A 20865-nucleotide genomic window follows, 5' to 3' on the forward strand; every position below is an offset into this window, starting at 1 on the left:
TTAATGTATCTCTTATAGCCTCGGCTGCTTCAGAATAAACCTCGGTCCTGTGACCTCCACCAAAACTCTGAAGCACACTTAAGCCACTGCCATGTCCTGAGATCATTCACTGCTCGGGACAGAGTTCCCGCATGCCACGACGCACCTCGGGCAAAACCACAAGTGAAGTTCTAATGTGGGAATTTTTTATGTGCCATTTACTGTTCATACGTGGCAATTACTTTTCTTTTCCCCCCTCTCCTCTCTCCTTTTTTCCCCACAGTTTTAAGTCTCAAAGCGACATACAAGACACGTTATGTTCKGTTTCTTAGGTCCAACTGCCACTTCCAAAACTCAGACTGCCGCCATGACCGGCCCCGCCAGCCACCAAACGCCCCCATCCGGCGCCCCGCGCCGCCTCCCGCCCGGCTGAGCGCTGCCTACCGGCGACGCAGAGACCCCTCGGCTGCTCCTCCTCCTCCTGGCCCGCAACCGCAGCGCCGCTCCCCACGGGACCGCCCGGAAAAGCGCCATCTCCCGCCTCCCCACTAGGCGGCAGGCGGCCAAAATGGCGCCCGGGCGCCGCTGAGGAGGGGGCTCGGCCAATCAGCGACGGGGCCGCCGCGCTGAGGGGAGAGGTGACAGCGCCATTTTGAGGGGCGGCTTGAGGGGCTTCCCCGCGGCGGACAAGGGGATAGTGGCGCCCCATCTTCTTTCCCTGCTGCTCTTGGGCAGAGGGGATACATCACTAGGGCTCTCAGAGGCTCCTGTTGAAGAAAAAGGGGGTCATCTTTGTGACACCGTTTTAAAAAGCAAAAGCAATGCCCTAGGCCCTAGAAAACACACACACGCATATRTATGTGTGTGTCTATATATATAAGACACACACACGTGGTTTTTTTATATATTTTAACAGGGATTTAATTCTTGAAGGATCCAAGGATTTCCTGCTCCAAAGCCTTTATCTGCCCCATCTCAGTCAAACCTCAGGCTGCATTCGAGATCACACTGCACCAAGGAAACAAATGATTAAAGCAGCGTCCTAGAGAGTCTGGAGATTAGTTTGTTCTGTGCAGCCTTGAGCAAGTCCTTTCTAGCTCAGAGGCCCTAATCTTGCGATGAGAGCTCAGCATAGATGAAACACTTGAATGGAGCACAGAGCACCCTCAGTTTTTGCTCATCAGAAAAAATGGGATAAGAGCACCTACCTCTGTCTCCAAGACCATCTTAATCATTATTTCTTGTTAAATGCTTGAAAATGGGACGTTTGAAAATGACTGATAYAGCACCAAATCAAACTAACAGTCTGCAACACCACTGAGGTCAATGAGGTAGGATGACCCAAGCGCCCACTGTATTCGGCTCACAGTCCTCACCAGAAATAGCTAACCGTAAGGAGCAAGGCTGCCAAAGTCTGTTCCCCTCATAGCAACCATCTGTAACTGCAAAGAGAATACGGGAATGACTAAATAGATTGATCCTGAACTGAATTCTCTACCCTGTTAAATGCAGGAAGCCTGCACAGTGCAGTTTCAAAGGGACTRATGAAGAAGAAAAGCTCTTGGATCTCAAAAAAGCCTCCCATCTCCAGCCTTCAGACAAAAGATGCGCATCTTGCAGATACCATGACTTCAAAACAAAATGAAACAAAACTATGAATTCAGCACAAGACCTTCATTAGGACGACGAGGCTGGCAAGATAATTTCACTGTCCTAGTGTCAGCCATTATGCATTATTTAACMTACGACATTTTTTTGCCCATTTTTTTAATTATATGTACAAGTCCAAGGTATCACTGGTTTTGAGCTATTTTTCTAGCTCAGGGTATATGGMTATGTTGTATCTTAAAAGATCAAGCACTGCCTTTGCACGTAAGATGAGCCAGCTGCATTGCAAGTCTGAACCACTATGTACTTCTTATTAGAAAAAAAGATTATCTCTAATGCACTGCTTGAAAAAAAACATTAAAAAAATGAATTTTCAGCACCCTCTTGTGGATTAATGGTGTGACAACTAACAACTATCAAGCATTAGTAAAACTTTCATCACAATTCAGGGCAACAGAAAAGTTTTTTTTTACTGCAACCTGCAGTAGATAAATTAAATGTAAACAGAAAACCTGTAATTTATTGTTATTTTCAATACATGTATGAATCCTACATCTTTGGGGCAAGTATCTCCAATGGCCCATTAAAGAAATAGTAGTTATGTACTGGGTCTCACGTAACATATGAACTGTAACATGCTATCATAATGTGCTGTATTTTTAGGCTAAAAACATTTGGAAATATTTTGACGGTTGATGACTAGCCATCAAATCATCATTATACTTTCATATTCATACTTATGATCATAAATAATCATACCTTACAGAAGAAGAGGAAAAATTCCTACTCACCAACAAGGTAGAGCTTGCCATGCAACCCCCAGTCAGTTGACTGCTTCATTGTCTCCATATTATTCAAAGCCTCAAAAATACAGTATAGTTTCACACTAATACAGAAGATAACAAACRTACATATAATCCCATCCATAATAACTATTCTTAAAAAGAAAATTTTCTATATTTCTCCAGCTATATATTTCAAAATGAAAAMCAAGTAGGTTTAAAATATTTTTCAGAATGATTAGTCTGCTCTCCAAGTATGATATAAAAAACCCTCTGCCATACAAAGAATACCACGTATGTTTATTATAATTTAGGAACGTGACTAAAAGGCAAGTATTTACAATAGCTTAAAATCCATGGTAATTTCTCCTGTCTTTGGGTCGAAATTTATAGCGTACGTGACAGCACTAGGAAGGTCTGTCTGAGTTTCTGAGTCAATAACAGAACTGAAGAAATAGACAGCTTGCTTGCAGTGGGGATTCCATTCACAGTTTCCCTACAGGAGAGAGTTAGACGGAAAAGCAGTCACAACTCTACAAAACTGRACAGTGGTAATGCAAGAAGAACACGACAGTTCTCGTCCACAGTTCAGTATACAAAGCTCAGATACATTATAGTTTCCTTACAGGAAGTGCCTAACAAATTTAAATCCAGAACAAATTTACTTAAATCCAGTATAATACATTGCACAGTGATGTTGTCGAGAAAATGGACTGGTAAGGCATGTTTAGATGGAACAGAGAAAATAGTTAGGGCTCCTTCCCCTCAAAGTTTTTGCTTTTAACTGAGGAAAGGCAATTGCATGAATAAATTCTACTTCAAACGAGCATCATATCAGAGTTCCGAGTTCCAAACTATGGAAGCATCTGAATCTGACTCAGACTCTCTGTTTTAAGGTGTATCTCCTGCTACCACAAAAAAAGGTGAAGAAGCAATTCTGTTAGTACTGCCTACATAGTACTCAGAGTAACAAGTAGCAGTACACAAACGAAGGCAACAGGACGAGCAAGATATATTTTTCAGCGTTGTAATTCTGTATACTTTACATSAGTAATAAACCACAGACTATATAAATACCTTGTCATTTGAAATCTGTGTCAGCCCTGTGTTAACAGAGATACCAGCAGTAAGATGATATTCCATCCACAGAACTGCTCCATGGCTCTTGCCCTTCCTGAGAAAGAAGAGAAATACAGATTTCACAATTTTTAAAAAATTTTCTAACAGCATTTCAGTGTTACAGAGAATAAAGTACAGTCTGTATGCTAGATGATTCAGAAAAATATCTCTGAAGACATATGTTAAATATCAAAAGCTAGTTAAAAGGAAGGATAGTGTACACTTTAATGCTATTAAATGGAATTTGGAAGGCTAAATAGGAGTTCTGCCAGAACTCAGAAATAGGGAATTAACTGAAAGACTAAAGCCATCCAAACATTGGTTTGTTTTCCCTGGACTGTTAAAAAAAAAGTTAATCTCTTTACATGCTAAATAAGGATAACAATCTAATAAAATGCTATTTTTGAAACACAGACATCTTACTTACAGAATTACTCTTAATACGATATAGCTGCCTGTGAGCTATCTGCAAAGGTAGACAGGGTGAATCCAAACGAAGACAAAGAAAGTTAGTGTCACAGCAGCTTCCACAATTTTAGGTAAYATTTTTTCATGTTGTTAAAGATGATCCTACTAATTAAGTGGAAAACTGGAATGTGAGGTTTAAAAAAAATAAAAGATTTGTCACTATGTTGTGAATATACTTGCCATGAACAGAAAACTCACCGTAAAAGGTTTAAAGAACCTTCTGCACTGAGACAGTGCTGTGGTACAGTCCTTCTGAAGTCAAATGTCAAAACTTCTTGGGGGTCTGAGAGAGACTTGCAAGGATATTCCCACAAAGGGTGAGGTTCTGCTTCCTTGGACTCTCTAAAATTCAGAGAATTCTGAAGAAAAGATAGCAATAAAATTATGTAAAAACAGTCCAAAGGCTAACWGTCCTTGTTTCAAGTTACTGACTTGGACATCGAACGTTTAGGTATGATGAAAAATATCTACTAGAAGCATGAATTATTAACACTATGGTTCGAAGTGGTCGAACAGGCAYAAATGAGTACTTTCAAAACACAACGCATACAATTTCTTTTTGTCCCCCTCATRATGAATTCTACTCCAGAACTGCCTATACTTTATACTTCTCCATGAGGACTACAAAGGGCAACTTAAAAGGCCAGCTCCGATATGGAGATGCACTACAGCTCTAGAAGTTTAAACAGAACCCCCACCCTTCAAAARTATTTCTTGAAAGGCAGTGCCCTCTTTAAACACTAACCTAAGGGCAAGAGAATTCATTGACGAACAACTGCCAGCTGATTTGATATCAACCTCAGATTGAAGTTTCGAGAACAAGACTTCTTATCTCCCTTGTTGAATTAATGCAACTATTTGCAAGACAGTGCGGTGCTGAACAGTTTGTCAAATGACAAGAAACATAAAACTCCAAACACTATAACAAAGAAGTTATTCTGTTTTGTAAAAATTAAATAGCCATTGTATTTAGCAAAAACTAAAAGCATTTTTTTAACGTAATATATGAACATTTAAGYGTTCACTAGATACTTTCTCAAGCCAAAGTGAGTTTTGATCAGTTCTGCTGAAACTTGTGTTGAATCATTTTGAGTTTTCTTACTTTAATCATATCATCCATAGTCCGGACATCAAAACCTTCACAGGTGCCACACGGACTTCGGATTCTCCATAAATCCTAAGAAGAAAACAGGGTTCTCTGTTGTTTAAAGGAAATAATTTTCAGTTATGAATTAAAAGTAAAGCATATGCACCCACTTCAAAAAAAAAAAGTAGGAGAAAAATCCTTCCACCTTGCCCACATTAAGTCGGCCAATTAAATGCCACATAACAGGACATATCACATTGCATCTTTAAAACACAGAACAGAATTCAGACTGTTTTAGTAACACCTAGTGTTGTCACAGACTTGACAGATTTTTTTTTTCTGGTCTTTGCTAAGTGAATTTGTCTAGCTAAGTTCAGCTGACCTTTTTTTGTCAAATGACAAAAACCATCATTCTCCTCATTAAAATATATGGCGGGTAAGCTCGGCAAGAAGCAACAGAAGCATTACATATTGGATCAACCTTCAGAGAAAGTACAATGTTTCAAATGTCAGGCCCGTCCTAAAAATTATCACTTTTTCCYATTAAGAGATTTGAATTCTTACTGTAATAGCCACTTCCATGCAATCATAAAAAAAAGTTATTTAGAGAAACAGCTCTGTTGAAAAAAATATTTCCCCATAGAATGTTCTCTTTTTAATAGGAAAAAATGCTAAGAGATTAGCTACAGCAAGGAAAAGGGCAACCACCAGATAGACTGAGGGCAATACACTCTTACGGACTGTTACTATGCTTTTTACAGAGCTTAACAATCACTGGACTGACAGTAATTTAGCTCAAGAGACTGCAATAATGGTCTGTAATGGAATGAGAACATTCACTAGTTTTAGCTACACCTATTTTATCGCCTCTTCATTTCTGTGCTGAGAAATCTCAAACATTTCTGCTTGTACTGGATATTGTTCACTGGATTTCTACTTTAGGAGAAGGCATCAAGAATACTATAAACTTAAATAAGTGCTGTTATACCCTCATCTCTGAATATATCATGGATTAGAGACACTATACAGAATCTCCCTATGGATTATCCAATAGTCTTTAAGTACAGTAATTTAAGCATTCTACCTTTCCTAGCAATTTAGTGCAATTCTCTACAACACTGTTGAATGCCACTGCTGGAAGGGATACTCAAGAAGTGCCAAGCCGGAAGACCATTTACTCTTTTACCCTTTTTTTACTGTAAATGCAAAATTGTCACTGTAGCTTTTCATCATCTCCTAGAAAGCACATAATGCAGCCTGGGGAGAAGAAATAAAACAACAAACTCACGCAGGCATGTACCCTGGCTGTAGCAAGCCCTGATGTTATCTTTAGCATTAGAGAGCTATAAACAGAGAGAGCACCATGCAAGAGGAGTCATACTGGGTTTGAACAATACTACTACTACATGCTATACCTAAAAGCAGCTAACAACAATGCCTAAGGAACAAGTACATCAGTGACAGAGAGCAACTAGGTAACTGGTACTCACTATGGTTACATTTTAAAGTGATCAGCAATTGCATGTGCTCGTCATAAGACTTGCAGCTAAACATTTGGAGAATAAGACCTCTTTAGATTATTAATGACCCTAAAAAGTAAGATGTATCTATTTCCCTTGAGGTCATATACAGAATTTAAAGTCTGCTAACTACATATCAAAGGGGGCAGTATTAAGAGAGAGGAACTTGAAATTACAAAAAAATCCTGAAAGAGCACTCACTCTTAAGTGTTTCACTTGAAATGCACGGTTCTAAACAATCTCACCTGAAACTCCACAATCATCATGTGCAAAGAAGCAGACTGAGGCAGGACAGTGACATCACTGGCAAGATGCATGGTCACAGCTGTCCTAGCATACCAGAAATACAGGTTATGCCATGGCAACAGGCTTGTAGTAAAAAATGGCTCTCCCAGAAGAACTGAAATCTTGTCAGAAAGGAGAGAGAGATAAAGAGCATTATAAAGAACAGCAGCTCAAACAAAGACGCAGGCTAGTTACATCTTCAATGGTTGACAATGCAATAAAGCAAGCAAAGCTGACTAGATGAGAACTCCTGCTGCTCCGTAAGGATCTAACTAATACATATYCCGTATCTTGCACGACAGACACGTCTGCACAACACAACACGATATATGGAATATCCTGCACGACAGGATATTCCATATCCTGCACGACTTTTTCTATTTTTAGTTAGTGAATGCTAAAACTACTTTTCTTTCTACAAAGTCTGAAAAAGAATGTTGAGGTTTTAGGTCAGAAAATTTACCAAAGCTTGTATTTTTATTTTAAAAAGCTTTAACATTTGGATTGGATTTAACTTTGGATTGGCTTGAGGAAGAAGAGCTACAGCTTAACATATGCAGATAAACCAGTTTAAAMGCCCTTACAATTGGTGTAGGAAAGTCATACTCTTTCAAAATAAGCAAACAAACAACCAAATAAAAAAAAAAYCCAAAGCATATAAACTAAATCTCACTTAGTTTCAGTAGGACTGCTCATTACACTTCATGTGAACTGGGATATAATGGGATTAAATGTAGTTATGGTAGCTCATACAAAAGCAAAATTTTTCACCTTTTCCCCCTTTTCTCCCCCAAATTGAGTACTGGACAACTGTTACATACTTTTTTATCTTCCAAATGAGAAGATGTCAGTGATTCCGGACGTGCTTCTAATATCTTAATTTTATCTTCAAGATGATTTGCTTTTAAGAACTAAAAACGAAGAAAGAAGTGATTTAGTCTTTCTTTGTTAAAAGTTGCAAAAGGCTAAAACTTCTACCAAAAGAGTATTTTTAAATCAAAATGGACCATAAAGTAACCACTATCCAAGAACTTGAAAAAGCTGGTAGTGGAAACCTCACTTGCCGCTAAGACCCACAGCCTGCAGCCTCCTGAGAACCAAACAGGAGAGGAGCATTCCCAATGTTTTGGCTTACCAGGAAAACCAAACTATGGGATGCCACTGCAAGCTACACAACACTCTCATATTCTACTAATCCCCAGAAACCCTCATTCTTGGCTCAGATCAACTTCCCCAGCGACCTGTGGAGCTCGTGGTTAAAGCTATAAAGTTCAAGGAAGCTTGTATGGGAAGTTGGACTTCCATGTTTTCTCCCACTCGGCAGCTAAGGCCAGTGACTGAACACAAACAGTGAAATGCACTCCCGCTTCCCACAGTCTTGCCAGATTGTCTTTGTATCAACTGCTTAGCGGTTATATCAGATTAATGAATCATTAATCAAACAATCTAAGTCACCAGCTTTGGCCTTGACAACATCATGAGTTCATTTACTCCTTAAACAGAAGTCTAAATACTCACTTTTCCCATGACAGAACAGGACACAGCAGAATTTTCTATTGTAAACACCTAAAAAAACCTCCAAACAATAGTCAATCAAACGAACATTGTTTTTTATTAAAAGATTAATAAATGAACAATAAAGGAACTATTTTTAAGCCCCAGTAAACTGAAGCTTGCACATAGCTATCTCAGAAACATCTTGCATCTATTCCACAATTCTTTGCTGTGTGTCTTTCTTACAAAACAAATAACTCGACAAGTACAGGCCTAATGATACGGTTTTGACAGCTGCTAAAATAAAACAAAACACCACCACTACTTATTTTCCATTTTTAAGATACACACAGAATATTAACACTTGCTATAGACATACTGCTGCCTCTGGGCAAACACAAACATATTCGTAGAAAGAAAACTGTTACAGCAAAACGCTGCTAAATCCAATCTGTCGTCATCTCAGAATTCAAAATTCCATTTTGACACGGGGGATTGACTCCTTACTGAAGGAAAAGTTAAGAAAGATTCTGTTACAGTGGAGGCTTCAGGCAGAACAGCTTTCTATCTGGAAGCTGCTGAACAGAGCATCRACTTCAACTCAGTGGAAAAAACAAAACAGATTAACTGAAAAATGTGGCCACATGGCCCACATTAGTTCTCACACTCTGTAAGTGTGGTAAGCGTGACCTGAATATGCTTGCTGAAGATYGCTAGTGTATGCGGGCATTTAGATGTGCACTGCAGGACACCAACCTTTTGAACTTATGGTCTTTGCGCTTTATTCTACTTGATCTTTTATACCTCATGTGGTCACACAGAATTTTATGATGTAAATTAAACATACAGAGGTTTATCAAAACATAGAGGGGTTGTGTAACAAAAAATACAAGCAGATGCAGCAGACAGTCATCAGTCTGTCAYCAAAATAAGGTGTTGTGAATCAAAAACAAGCCACAGATAAGCTAAAGCATGGCTAAACAATGCCAATCTAAAGAGCAATTGAGATCTCTGTCAAAGTGACTTAATTCCCTGGCTGGCCTATCATCTTTTCTCTGCCAGATGAAAGCCAAGCAATTTTATCAGTTGAGGAATTTGTTTTGCCAAAGACCTGGTTTTAGATTCTATCAAATCACCAGGAATATCCTTTCCATTTCACTAAATCTTTTCAGACTGGTAGTGCGCAGACTAAACATCATAACTGTTACCTTGGTTGCATTCCTAAACTTCAGCTTGACCAGGGATCAATTTCACTTTCATTTCAACACAGTGAGAGCTTTTTTCTCACCTATCACTAAAGAACCACTTGAAGTAAATTAAATAAAGGGCTGGAATGCTGAATTGTAACAGAAAACTGAAAATTCCAAGCTAAAATGCTAAGATYGGAAAAAAAAAGCAAGAAGTACTATACCTGCTTCGCCCCAAGATAGTGGGCCAGCACAGGCAGCAAACTGCCATCACTGATGCAGAGGCAAACACTATCTGTTTTCAGGACCTAGAGAAAATAAATTGTCATCATTATTCCCACTTAGGAGGAAAAAGCTCTCAAATTCTAGGTGTTTTGATGGTGATTTTTTTTTCCATGAATATGCAGACATAAGAATTTGATTAATAAAAATGTTTCAAATCATGTCAGAAATGTTCATGTAATCCTTACTGTAAGTCACGAAGAACTCACACAAACATATACTATGTGTTTAGGGGAAAAAGTTCCAATTTCTACCAGGATCATTAAAAACTGATTTTACATAAAAATGCACTCTGTGAACAAACTCCTTAGCAAGACAGCAATGAATCCTTTAATATTTACTGCAGTTAAGAAGACAAACACATATACTACAGAAAGCATAAGGTAACATATACTCACTTTCACCAAAGACTTAATGTACTGGCACGTTCGGTTCTGGTCATTTAATTCTCCGAAGCGTGGTCTATTCCAAAGAAGATGAGCCTGACATCTACAAACAGGACTCTCAACACGAACATCTGCTTTATTCTCTTCTTCTCTGAAAAATATATAAAAAAAGTATTACCTACAGCATCACTCATGTATTTTCCCCAAGAACGTAAATACATTTATTTTAGCTAAAACACATATTCATGCATGTGGACTTCACTGTTACTGGTTCAGATTTTCTAAAATCTAAATTTTGAGTTTTGTATTTACAAACAAAAAGAAGAAAAAGAGCCAATTTCGAAAAAGAAAAAAGAAAAAAAAATCTTTCCCACTGACTCTGGTGGTTAGGTATTGTAGGCTTTGAAATTTTAGAGAAAAGTTGATTGCTTGGATTCCTAAATGTAGAAAGGCATCATCTTAAATGTAGAAATGCAATTCTACATTTACATCTACAGTCAACTAGCATTGACTTCTGAAAACAGGGCTGCTATTGAAATCACAACCAAAACAATTCAGTTCCTTTTAGGTGGAGCAAAAGTTACCTGGCTTTCTGGAGCTTATACCACAGAGAATACTCATCACGATAGGCGGTCAGGTACACGTTCTCACCCTGGGAAACTGCCTCCTCATTTGGAAGAAAATACACACACTGCATCCAGTGATCTCGCCACTGAAAAGGTGTGATAAACCAAACCTTAGGATTTAACTCATGAAGAGCATATGAAAAGTAAACAAGTAACAGGAAACTACTAAGAATGGGCATGACGTGAGATCACCGGCTTGCTCACTAAGGTTGTATTTTATCATATGAAAAATAGATAATTTTTTTCCCGGCATTTATAATGATCTTTTACTTCTTCACTTCTTTAGAAAGTTTTATTAACTCGCTGACAGTGACAGTGCTTGGAGCCTCCTAAATCATATAAGCTTGTTTAGTGTCATTCTGACACAAGAGTTAGACTACCCTACGTTTCAAAAAGCTGCATAGTTCCTGCACATGTTCTTAATTGTCTGGATGCTCTGAAGTTGCTTGCTGTAAATTTTGCTCTCAAGCAAACAACTGTTTTGTACTTTCCTCTTGAATAAGTTTAACTAACTAGTAAATGCATTCCTACAAAATACAGGAATGTGATTTAGTAGTGATTTCACACTCCTTTAAATACCCAGCAATTTTCCACACTAGCCTTTTTCATAGAAATATGATTATTACAATCTTATTTCACTTTTCGTTTAAAAAAAAAAAAAAACAAAAATACACAGAAGCAAAATACAGATTACAATTTTGACCAGGAATGGAAACTATTTAAGAATAATATGCACAAAATTTTATTTTATTTCCTGAAGGTAAGAAAAAAAGAATTTTGTGTCTAGGAGACAGGTTCAGTTTTTAAGCTTCCTATGGCTTAAACACAAAGTGTGCAGATACTATTGCTTACATTTCTGTGATTTGTGTATTTATCATCTYCCAGTATATCAGAAGTCCCACAAAGTTTAAGGCACAACTGATTAAACTATTCAGTATGATCTTTATTTAAAATAATTCCTGATAAATCATAACAGTAACCAAAGACTGGGTATTTTACCTGGAGAGCAGAAGTGGGCTTTACCCAGTATGGAGCCATTGTACAATTTATCTTCCCAGAGGGATCCATGTCAATATCCCACCAGGAAAGTACAATTTGTGCCTTGCCAGACTTTATAGCTTCCAGCTGCACTCTGTAGCATGTAGAAGCACTTCTTACTGGCTTACTGAAATCCACGCTGCAGAGAAAAAGAAATTGAAGAATAATTTAGTATTCTTCCAAACCTGCCATCACTTTCCTAAGCTGAATACACGAYTCATACTTAAAAGGAACAGGACATAACAGGACACAACAGGAAAATTTTGTGTGGAACAAAAACTCACCTGAACATTGTCACAACATCACTAAGGATAGTGAAGTCACTTGAAGGCATCTGATTCAACTGGATATCACAAACAGAAGGAACACCTGGACAGTTCTCCATTTCTGATGGGGAGACAATAATTTTTTCACCATCCTCTGCTTCGACACGAACAGGAAACAGCTTGTTCCAGGACCACATTCGTCTGGATTCCACTAACTGGACATAGACCGTTGCCCTATGAGGCACTGCCTCACATCCTTCCTGTGAGTGTTCAAAGTAAAGGATAACGCATTCAACATGGTTGACTTATGAACATATGTGAAGAGTAATTTAAATAAAATGTGAATGAATTTATAGAGAGACAAAGTTGCCAGACTAGAAGCTTTGAAATTTTATATTGCTACTATTTCAGAGACTTCTATAGTATCAGAACATCTGCTCTTTGTCTTCCTATTTGTGAAATACACTTATCCATCTATAAGTGAAATACACTTATCCATCTATAAGTGAAATACACTTATCCATCTATAAGTGAAATACACTTATCCTATTTGTGAAACACACTTATCCATCTGTTCAGTGTAGTTCAGCAAAGCCACGGTATCAGTCTGTTTCCCAGCTTCAGTTAAATGCATGTTTCTGTACTCATTCTGAGATGAGAGCTATCCAAAGATGACTACTAAGATATCAACAGTTTGACATAAGCAGTAAGTAAGTAATGGCTCGAATGTTTGTTCAATGGCAATGGCAACTTTTAATCCTTGTTTAAAGAGAAGAGAACACATAACTTGTGTATATGTCTATATGTGGGGAACAGTAAGAAGAGTAAAATCCTCTCTCAGTAGAAGAGGTAAATAGTAAGAATTTAGCACAGATAAGAAATTAGCACAGCTGGTGGCCTTTTTACCTGTACAAGATGCTTATGTGCATGCTCATAGGTTGGTAGAGCTCCTTCTCCTATCAGCTCGGTATCAAATAATTCTGTTACCAGGATGTTTGCACGACACTGCATGTCTCCATCTAAAAGACACAATTTAATTTCATATTGTCACTTTATACTTTCTTTCAAAGGAGKTAAAACTCTCTCCAGCTCTTTCAAAACCAAGTCATGCTGTGAAGACAAGTCACTCATAAACTCATTTCTTGTAAGAGAATCCGCTGAATAATGCAAATTTGCTATTTTCCTTTAGAAGGTTATTATGAAATTCAAATGACTACTGAAATACTATTAAAAACACTTCTTTTTGAAAAAAAACTTTTGATGTCACTTTCTAGAGACAAAAATATTTGCTTAATTAAAACTAACTGGAAACAAAAAAACACATCCCTTGACTTCACATATTTTTTAACCTAAGTTTATTTTCCYTACCTGGTCCAACGGTAACTTCAGTGGAGTACTTGTTGATTACCTTGATCTTGTCACTAAAACCATTCTTCTCCACTATCTTCACAGCAGCATTAGCCATGGGCCTGAAAACCTACAAACAGGAMGAGTATAACACACTGATTAGCTAACATCATCATCCAAAATAAAAAGCAACCCAAACTGCAGCATATTTAGCCCTGCAAAAATTAACACATTTTGCACATTTTCCTAGTTTAAGTTCATTACCATGAATCAGGACAGTAACCTCACTTTAGAATTTCAGAAGTTCATGAACTCCAATGTCATTCTTAGAAATTGAACTAAGAGCTGCTTCCAAGAAGCTATCCCAATTTAACTTTTTAAAGTATAAAGAATGTATATTAAGAAATTCTTAGYATTTACATTAAACAGTCTTGTGACTGATCATAAACATATCAAACCTGCACTTCAGAAACTACAATAAAAATAAGCAAATGAATCTACACAACCAATCATGTGGATGGAACAACTGCACAAACCTTCTAAAAAACAGATTACAAACACACATGCTACCTGACACCTCACCACTTCCTATTCAGAAAGTAGAAGTGTGTGCAGTCAGTATGAGATGCTTACCTCAACAGCGTAACAGAAATCTGCACCTGCCGAAGCTGCCATCATAGACAGGAGTCCTGTGCCAGTCCCTATGTCTAAAACAATTGCTTTCTCACCTCTTTCTTTTACTCTGCTCACTGCAGCACGGATACCTTGGTAATATTTCACATTCTGTCAAAGGAAAAGGGAGACAAAATATAAGCCACCTTTCATATGTTTACATACTTAGTTTGCAAAATTAAAATACACATACATATATACACACACTTAAATTTTGTGCAAGAATCTTCCACTCACAGACTGTGGGAGTTTATAATTAGAAAAAGGCTGACAGTTTTTACATTTCTGCAGTCAGATCCATTTTCAGCAAAAGCAAGCATTTCTGGAGGAAGWTTTCTTTAGTAATACAGCAGAAGTGAACAGTACATTAGTCCACTCAAAATATATCAGTCTTTACTGCACTATTCACCTTGGCATTCATCAATCTGCTGTTTACAGCGCATGCATAGTTTACAAATACAGAAATTTTCTGGGACAAATAATAAAAAGATACATCTGAGATACTACTACTTTTTTTGGATTACTTTAACCACTTTTTACTTGCATAATGATACAGTCCCTATGACTGTACAAAAACTGAAGTATCTTGAACTTAGATTCCTTTCTACCTCTACTGGAAAACATTCATATATTGGTTGATGGTTATGTGCTGTTAAGTGGAGATACATGCACATCATCATTAATAACAGCAGAGGAATCAAATGTTGCCATCCGTCAGTTACAATATACATTTGGAGCAAATATAGTTATATATTTTGGTAACAATTTATCTTAGAAATTCCTTTCCAAGTGATTTACCAAGCACTTGCAAATAATTCCTGATCTTTCAAAATGTAAGAGGRTATCTGTTGATACAACAGCAGGACTGGTCTTTTAAAGGGCACAAATACAAACATTTCATGCAGTGACAGCTGTTCGAAAGGGAGGAAATACACTTTTTCTCACCACTCAAAACTTACTTACTCTGTCTTTATCATGAAGCATATCTGCATAGCGTGACCTAAAATAAATAGAATTCCAATTAAACTACTACCTACTGCAAAGCATAGCACAAAACTGCTAGATATAAGTAAAAAAAAAATAGAGGTTTTCTAAGGCAGCAGGTGATGTGCACTGGTTGTAGCTTCCCAGACTTAAGCAATGATGTTATGTCAATGGTCATCAGCATATGCATGAATGAGTGAATTGCTCCTACGTATTCTCTCCTTAGACTATTCTAGCTGTACTGCTCCATATTTTCTCTTTAGCAATGAGCCCCATAAGTGGACCTATGGACAAACTGCTGTGGAGCACTAACAACTGGGAAAAACCCAAGTTAACACGTAACGATGGCAATGAAGGACGGTCTAATTTCTGTCAAGTATCTGCTACCAAGACCCTCTGCACTCAAAGCCAATCTCAGTGACAAACTGAGACACACTGCAATTCAGATCTTCTAACTAAATTAGTAATGACCTGGGTCAATTTCATTTATTGGTAACCTTGTTGCTAGGACTAAAATAATGATTTTTCACATTTTTCTGGTCTCCATGTGCCTGTCACGCTGCTGAATAATACACTAAATTTCTAACCTTCCCAACTTCCCTGACTAGTGCATTAGGCCCTTACTGAGTTACCAAAGGTATATACAAGTATTAGTTATTTATTGAGCTAAAGGTTTAGAAGATATGGCCACGATTCTATGACGGTCAGTATGAYTGTCATCTAAGAAAACACGGAGGGACATCTGGAAAAATAACTTATACGTCTAGCGATCTCCCCTGCACGATATTCACCGCAACCATACTGGGCCGGCCTGGGGGCCTCCGCAGAGACAAACTCCGAAACCCTTCACCAAACGCAGCCGCYTTCGCGTTTCTGAGTGAGCGCGCAAAGCCGCCGCCGCCCGGGCGGGCCCACCTCGCAATCTCCTGGTGATAGTCGTAGCTCTCGTCCTCCTCCAGCCACTCCATGGCGCCCGTGGTGGGGTTAGCTCTCCCGCAGAAGGTCTTCATGGCCGCGCTCGCGTGGCCGAGCGCCGCGGAACGCGCGGACCCGCCGCTTACCCGCCGCGACGAGGCTCACGCCAACATGGCGGTCGCCTCAGGGGGCGCGCGCGCCGCCGCCGCTATCCCGGCGTGCCGCGCGGCGCTCCCGCCGTGCCGCGCGGCGCCATGGAGCGGGCGGCCGTGCTGCGCGTGAAGCGCAAGCGCGGCGGGCCGGAGCCGGCCGAGGCGCTGCTGCTCGCCTGCAAGCGGCGGCGCGGCGAGGCGGGCGGCGCGCCGGGCTCCCCGCGCCTCGAGAAGGGCCTCTTCAAGCTTGTGGCCACCGTCTGCTCCAAGGTAGGGCGGCGGGGCGCTGGGAGCCGTCGCGGGGGCCGGGGCTAACGGCCGCGCGCGGGCCGTCGCGGGGGCCGGGGCTAACGGCCGCGCGCGGGCCGTCGCGGGGGCCGGGGCTAACGGCCGCGCGCGGGCCGTCGCGGGGGCCGGGGCTAACGGCCGCGCGCGGGCCGTCGCGGGGGCCGGGGCTAACGGCCGTTGGGCCCCTTCCTCCCCTTGCCTGTCTCCGCTGCGCAGGATGATCCCGTGGAGAAGTACGTGGAGGAGGGCGCGAGACGCAGCAGGGCGGCCCGCGCGGCGCGGCCCTCGGCGGGCAGCGCGCAGCGCATCCAGCGGGAGCTGCGCGCCGCGCGCGAGGCCAGCCGCAGGGAGAGCCGCTACCGCGTGGTAGCCGCGCACCGGCCCCCGGCCGCGCCGCCCGGCCCGGGCGCCCAGGCAGGGCAAGATGCCGCGGCGCAAGGCGGAGGCGAGGAGAGCGCCGGCTTCTGTGGGGAGTTTCAGCTTTTTGATATCGTGCAAGAAGAGGAGGCTGTGGAAGAAAAGCCGCAGGTGGGCAAACAGACTTAATATGTATGTATAAAGCTTATATCTATTTATATAATGATTCTAAAACAACAGTGCTGTTGACAGCCTGAAAGGCCTGTTTTTTCCATGACCWGTCCACATACCTCCATGCCCTGCTCATCTGCCAGGTGGAGCTCTGGAGGTTTTACAGAATTCTGCTCCACTTTCTAGCAATGGAAAATTCTACATGTCTGTCTCTCCATCTACTCACATGCCTAAGAATGTCCCTTGTAGGGAAGGTAGGAAAATAGCTTTGATCCTTCCCTTCTCAGAATCCCAATATATACTTGAATCATGTGTTTAATTTTCAGCAGAACTCTTAGATGCTGGACAGGCTTCTTAGCCCCTGTATTCTGTTTTCATTATATTATAAATCAAATATGCCTTCAATTGGAGAAACATCTGTTTGATTTCTAGAATAAACTAGTATAAAAAAGCTCTGCCATCTGTGTAGGGTTGTACTGYATACAGTGCATTAAGACTTTTTAATAAAAATACTTAAAACTATGTAAAAAGAAGGTGTGTTTATATGTCTCCTTTAGTAGCTCCTTGACCATATGTATGTACACTTGTTTTACTTAATACAGCCCATCATAGTTCTGAGGAAGACTTAAACACTTTGTGCTAAGAGAATACACGTGTAAGCAAGTCATCAACTAGCTGTCATCAAGTTTCTCCTGTCTCAGAGCAGAAAGAAGAAATTAAAGATGTCTACAGGGTATATCAACCGTTACCTCTTAATTAGTTTTATTTTCTCTTGTTTCCTGGGAGACTGTACTCTACCGGCATATTGTTAATGCTAGTGTGTTTMAATCTTTACACTTTGTATGTTGCAGAGATGCTATACAAAGCATAGTCCATTTCAAAGTATGTCATTTCAACTGACCTGTCATTAGAAACAGACTAACAGTTGTACAGAATGAGTCATTTCCCTTCAGTGGTTTGTAATAAACTTGTCCCAGACGTTTTCTTCTCCCCCCCAAAAAAGGCATGGCTGTACACTAGGCTAATTTGAAAATTTTTTAATGTTTGTGTACTTTAGAAGTGTTCCAAATAGTATTCCAGTAGGAAAGTTTTTAATTCTAAGCTCTCAGAAGGTCATCCTTAACTAGATATTGGCTGCTATCTACAAAGCTATTGTCTGTATCTAAAACTATGTGTGTATGATTGCAATAGTAATGCACATTTATTTTTTTGGCAACAGAAAACCAGTGATCCAGATGTGATTCTCTGCAATGCAGTGGAGATGATTCGTGAGCGTTTACATGTTTCTGAAGATAATAAGAAGGCAGAACACCATGAGAAAGAAGATGAATATGTTTATGATATCTACTATATGGAAACATCAGCCCCTGGTTGGATCCAAAATATCCTGTCTGTCCAGCCCTATAAAGAGGAGTATGAACTGGTAAGGATGTGGAAAATTGGTATTTCTGCTTTAGAAAGGCCATGAATAAACATATTTAAAGTCCTAACATAAAAAGTGGCCATGTCAAAAAAGATCCTGTGAAAATATTACTCTTGCACTGTGTTAAACTTTCAGTAATTGCCCATCCTGGGTCAAGTTACTGCTGATGTGAGCAAATGATGATGTGACAGTGAAAACTGAAGCGGTGTTGTTCGTGAGCTTAGAAAGACTTGACTGACCTCAATTTGACAAACACACACACAACATAAACTTAAGTAATTCACATCTGATTTGTCACTCTCATAGAGGTAACAATTGAAATGTAAATCAGTTTTGGAAAGAAGGAGCAAGTCCTCCTTGAGGATTTACATTTATAATCTTAAGAGGTCTTTTCTTATATTCTATAAAGAAATAGCTTTCATTGATGGTGAAGTTATGACGATAAAGCATAAGCTTTCTTCTGCCAGTGCATGGATACTGTGGCCAATAGGCTTTGCAGAGGAAGAACTTGAAGCAGCTTTYTCTTCAACTGTTACAATACTGCTGAAGCGAGTAGGATTGTTTTTGACATCAACTTCAGCAACACCAGAATATATAAATGCATAGCTCACACTTTTCACCAAAAGAAAATTGCTATACTTTCAGTATTCTTAACTATTTTTTATGGTCTGAAGGGTTTTTTTTATTTTTTTTCAAATGTAATAAAACATTCTGTTCCATATTGACTTGCAGGTAGATGATGATCCTATTCCAGAGGAAATATAYGAAGATGAAGATGATGAAAATGATGAAAATAACTGGCGTAATGATTATCCTGATGAAGATGAGTTTTTACCTGAGGAAGATGGTGATGGAGAAAAAGGTGTGCTTGTTAGAAGTACTGTCTGCTTTTGTGCTATGCATATTTAAATCACTTTTTTTTTGCAGTTCCTTTCTAAAAATGCAATCTTTGCAGTACTGATTTTTTTTTTCCTATTGTAATGGATTAGATCAGATCAGAAAAGAATTATTTGGCACCAGGGCAAAGTAGGTGGGCAAAGTAGGTGGACACTGCACACAGATGAAGGGAAATACAAACTTCAAAAAGCTGGGAGAAGCAGTTACATTGGTTCACCATGTCTTGTGGAACCAACATCTAAGGTAGCAACTGACTTTAAATCCCTATGAACTTAGCTTTTATAGTTGCAAAATCCTCAAGATTAAAGGAAAGTCAAAATTTCAAGAACTATTTTAAGATAGAATGACATGATATACAGCAAAAAGAATGCTAAATTACTGTGCTGTATGGCAGGTCTGAAAGAGGACAATTCTTCACCAAATGGTTATGAGCTGTACCTGGACTAGTTTTAAATGAACTCTATTTTYTAGAATGTGGCATTTTTCTGGTTTAAATGCTTAATTTCAAATCCCCTTCAGGCTGCTGCCAAGAATTGCTTGTTTTGAGAAGGAAGATTCATGTCTTACCCCAGCTCCATCTAAGTGCCATTCTGGCCTAACATAATATACAGCACTTATTCAAACATGTAGTTTTCATGTTAACAAAACTTTTATTAGTCAAATTAACATAACTTTAAAAAGGGATGAGTCTAAAATTGTGTTACATTCTTTTTCTAGAGTCTGAAGAAAGCTCGAGTGATGAGGACCAGTATCTGAGGAGAAGAACATGGAACAAATACCGCCAGGAGGTCCTACAGGAATTTGGATATGATGATGTCCATGATTTGGATTCTGACTGACAATTTTTTTTTTTTTTTTAAGATAAAATTCTAAAAAGCTGCTGCTGGCTGGCTATTCATGAGAATGTATAGCTTAAGAAAGAAAGAAAAGACAGACAAGCACTTTCTGGTAAAAGCTGTACTCGGTGGGACAGTAAGAAACCAGTCTTTAAATGTAAGCTAAGCTTTTCCTGTCTGATCTTTGGGAAGTGTYCTGAAACTCAGTGACTGTCATGGCTCAGCCTAGCGCTCACAGGTTAGGCTTGAGCATCCCATAGAACTAGACATGAGCCTCCAGTAACTAAGTAAAGCTCATCTTGGTACCTGAGCTGCATCAGAGGGTCAGCCACCTCCAGCTGGTAGATGTTACAAAGATGAGTGAGAATAGGGGCACTTAATACACAGAAAGCAGTACCTGTTTTTGACAGGTTGTATGTTTTGTTCTTTTCCTTCTTTATTTCTGAGCTGCATGCCCAATCCTTTAAATCAAGATGGAGAGYGTTACTGACTGTAAGCAGCAGCCCTTAGTGTTGTGACTAGTGCATAAGGTTTGGCACRCTGTCTACTCTAGGGCAAGAGATGCAAGTCTCTCTAGAGAAAGGCCGGCAGGAGTCATGCAGAAAGGCACTGTGCTKCTTTCTCTGTTTAAACTTGTGTTTGGTCACAAGAAATAACTTGACCGGACCCTTTTATTGGTGGGTATCTCTTCTGTAC

At 39.6% G+C, this 20865-nt stretch overlaps 2 protein-coding genes across 2 annotated transcripts; one reads left to right on the plus strand and one right to left on the minus strand.

Moving 5' to 3' along the window:
* Positions 1 to 2626: 2626 nt before the first annotated feature.
* Positions 2627 to 16145, minus strand: PRMT7 (protein arginine methyltransferase 7). The gene is made up of 17 exons (XM_026043120.1): positions 16046 to 16145; positions 15110 to 15146; positions 14108 to 14257; positions 13496 to 13604; positions 13034 to 13146; positions 12146 to 12387; positions 11823 to 12000; positions 10782 to 10909; positions 10210 to 10348; positions 9754 to 9837; positions 8367 to 8414; positions 7670 to 7759; positions 6809 to 6970; positions 5059 to 5133; positions 4155 to 4315; positions 3447 to 3543; positions 2627 to 2865 (listed from the first exon to the last, which is right to left on the minus strand). Exons 1-17 carry the CDS (start codon positions 16138 to 16140, stop codon positions 2707 to 2709), a joined length of 2067 nt encoding a protein of 688 aa, XP_025898905.1. The 5' UTR covers positions 16141 to 16145; the 3' UTR covers positions 2627 to 2706.
* A 154-nt stretch (positions 16146 to 16299) lies between these two features.
* SLC7A6OS (solute carrier family 7 member 6 opposite strand) lies at positions 16300 to 20827 on the plus strand. Its single transcript, XM_026043153.1, has 5 exons — positions 16300 to 16467; positions 16702 to 17013; positions 18233 to 18436; positions 19169 to 19298; positions 20051 to 20827. Exons 1-5 carry the CDS (start codon positions 16300 to 16302, stop codon positions 20170 to 20172), a joined length of 936 nt encoding a protein of 311 aa, XP_025898938.1. The 3' UTR covers positions 20173 to 20827.
* The last annotated feature ends 38 nt before the right edge of the window (positions 20828 to 20865 follow it).

Source organism: Nothoprocta perdicaria, unplaced genomic scaffold (genome assembly GCF_003342845.1).
Source record: "Nothoprocta perdicaria isolate Ctin4 unplaced genomic scaffold, notPer1 scaffold_321, whole genome shotgun sequence".
Taxonomy (NCBI): domain Eukaryota; kingdom Metazoa; phylum Chordata; class Aves; order Tinamiformes; family Tinamidae; genus Nothoprocta; species Nothoprocta perdicaria.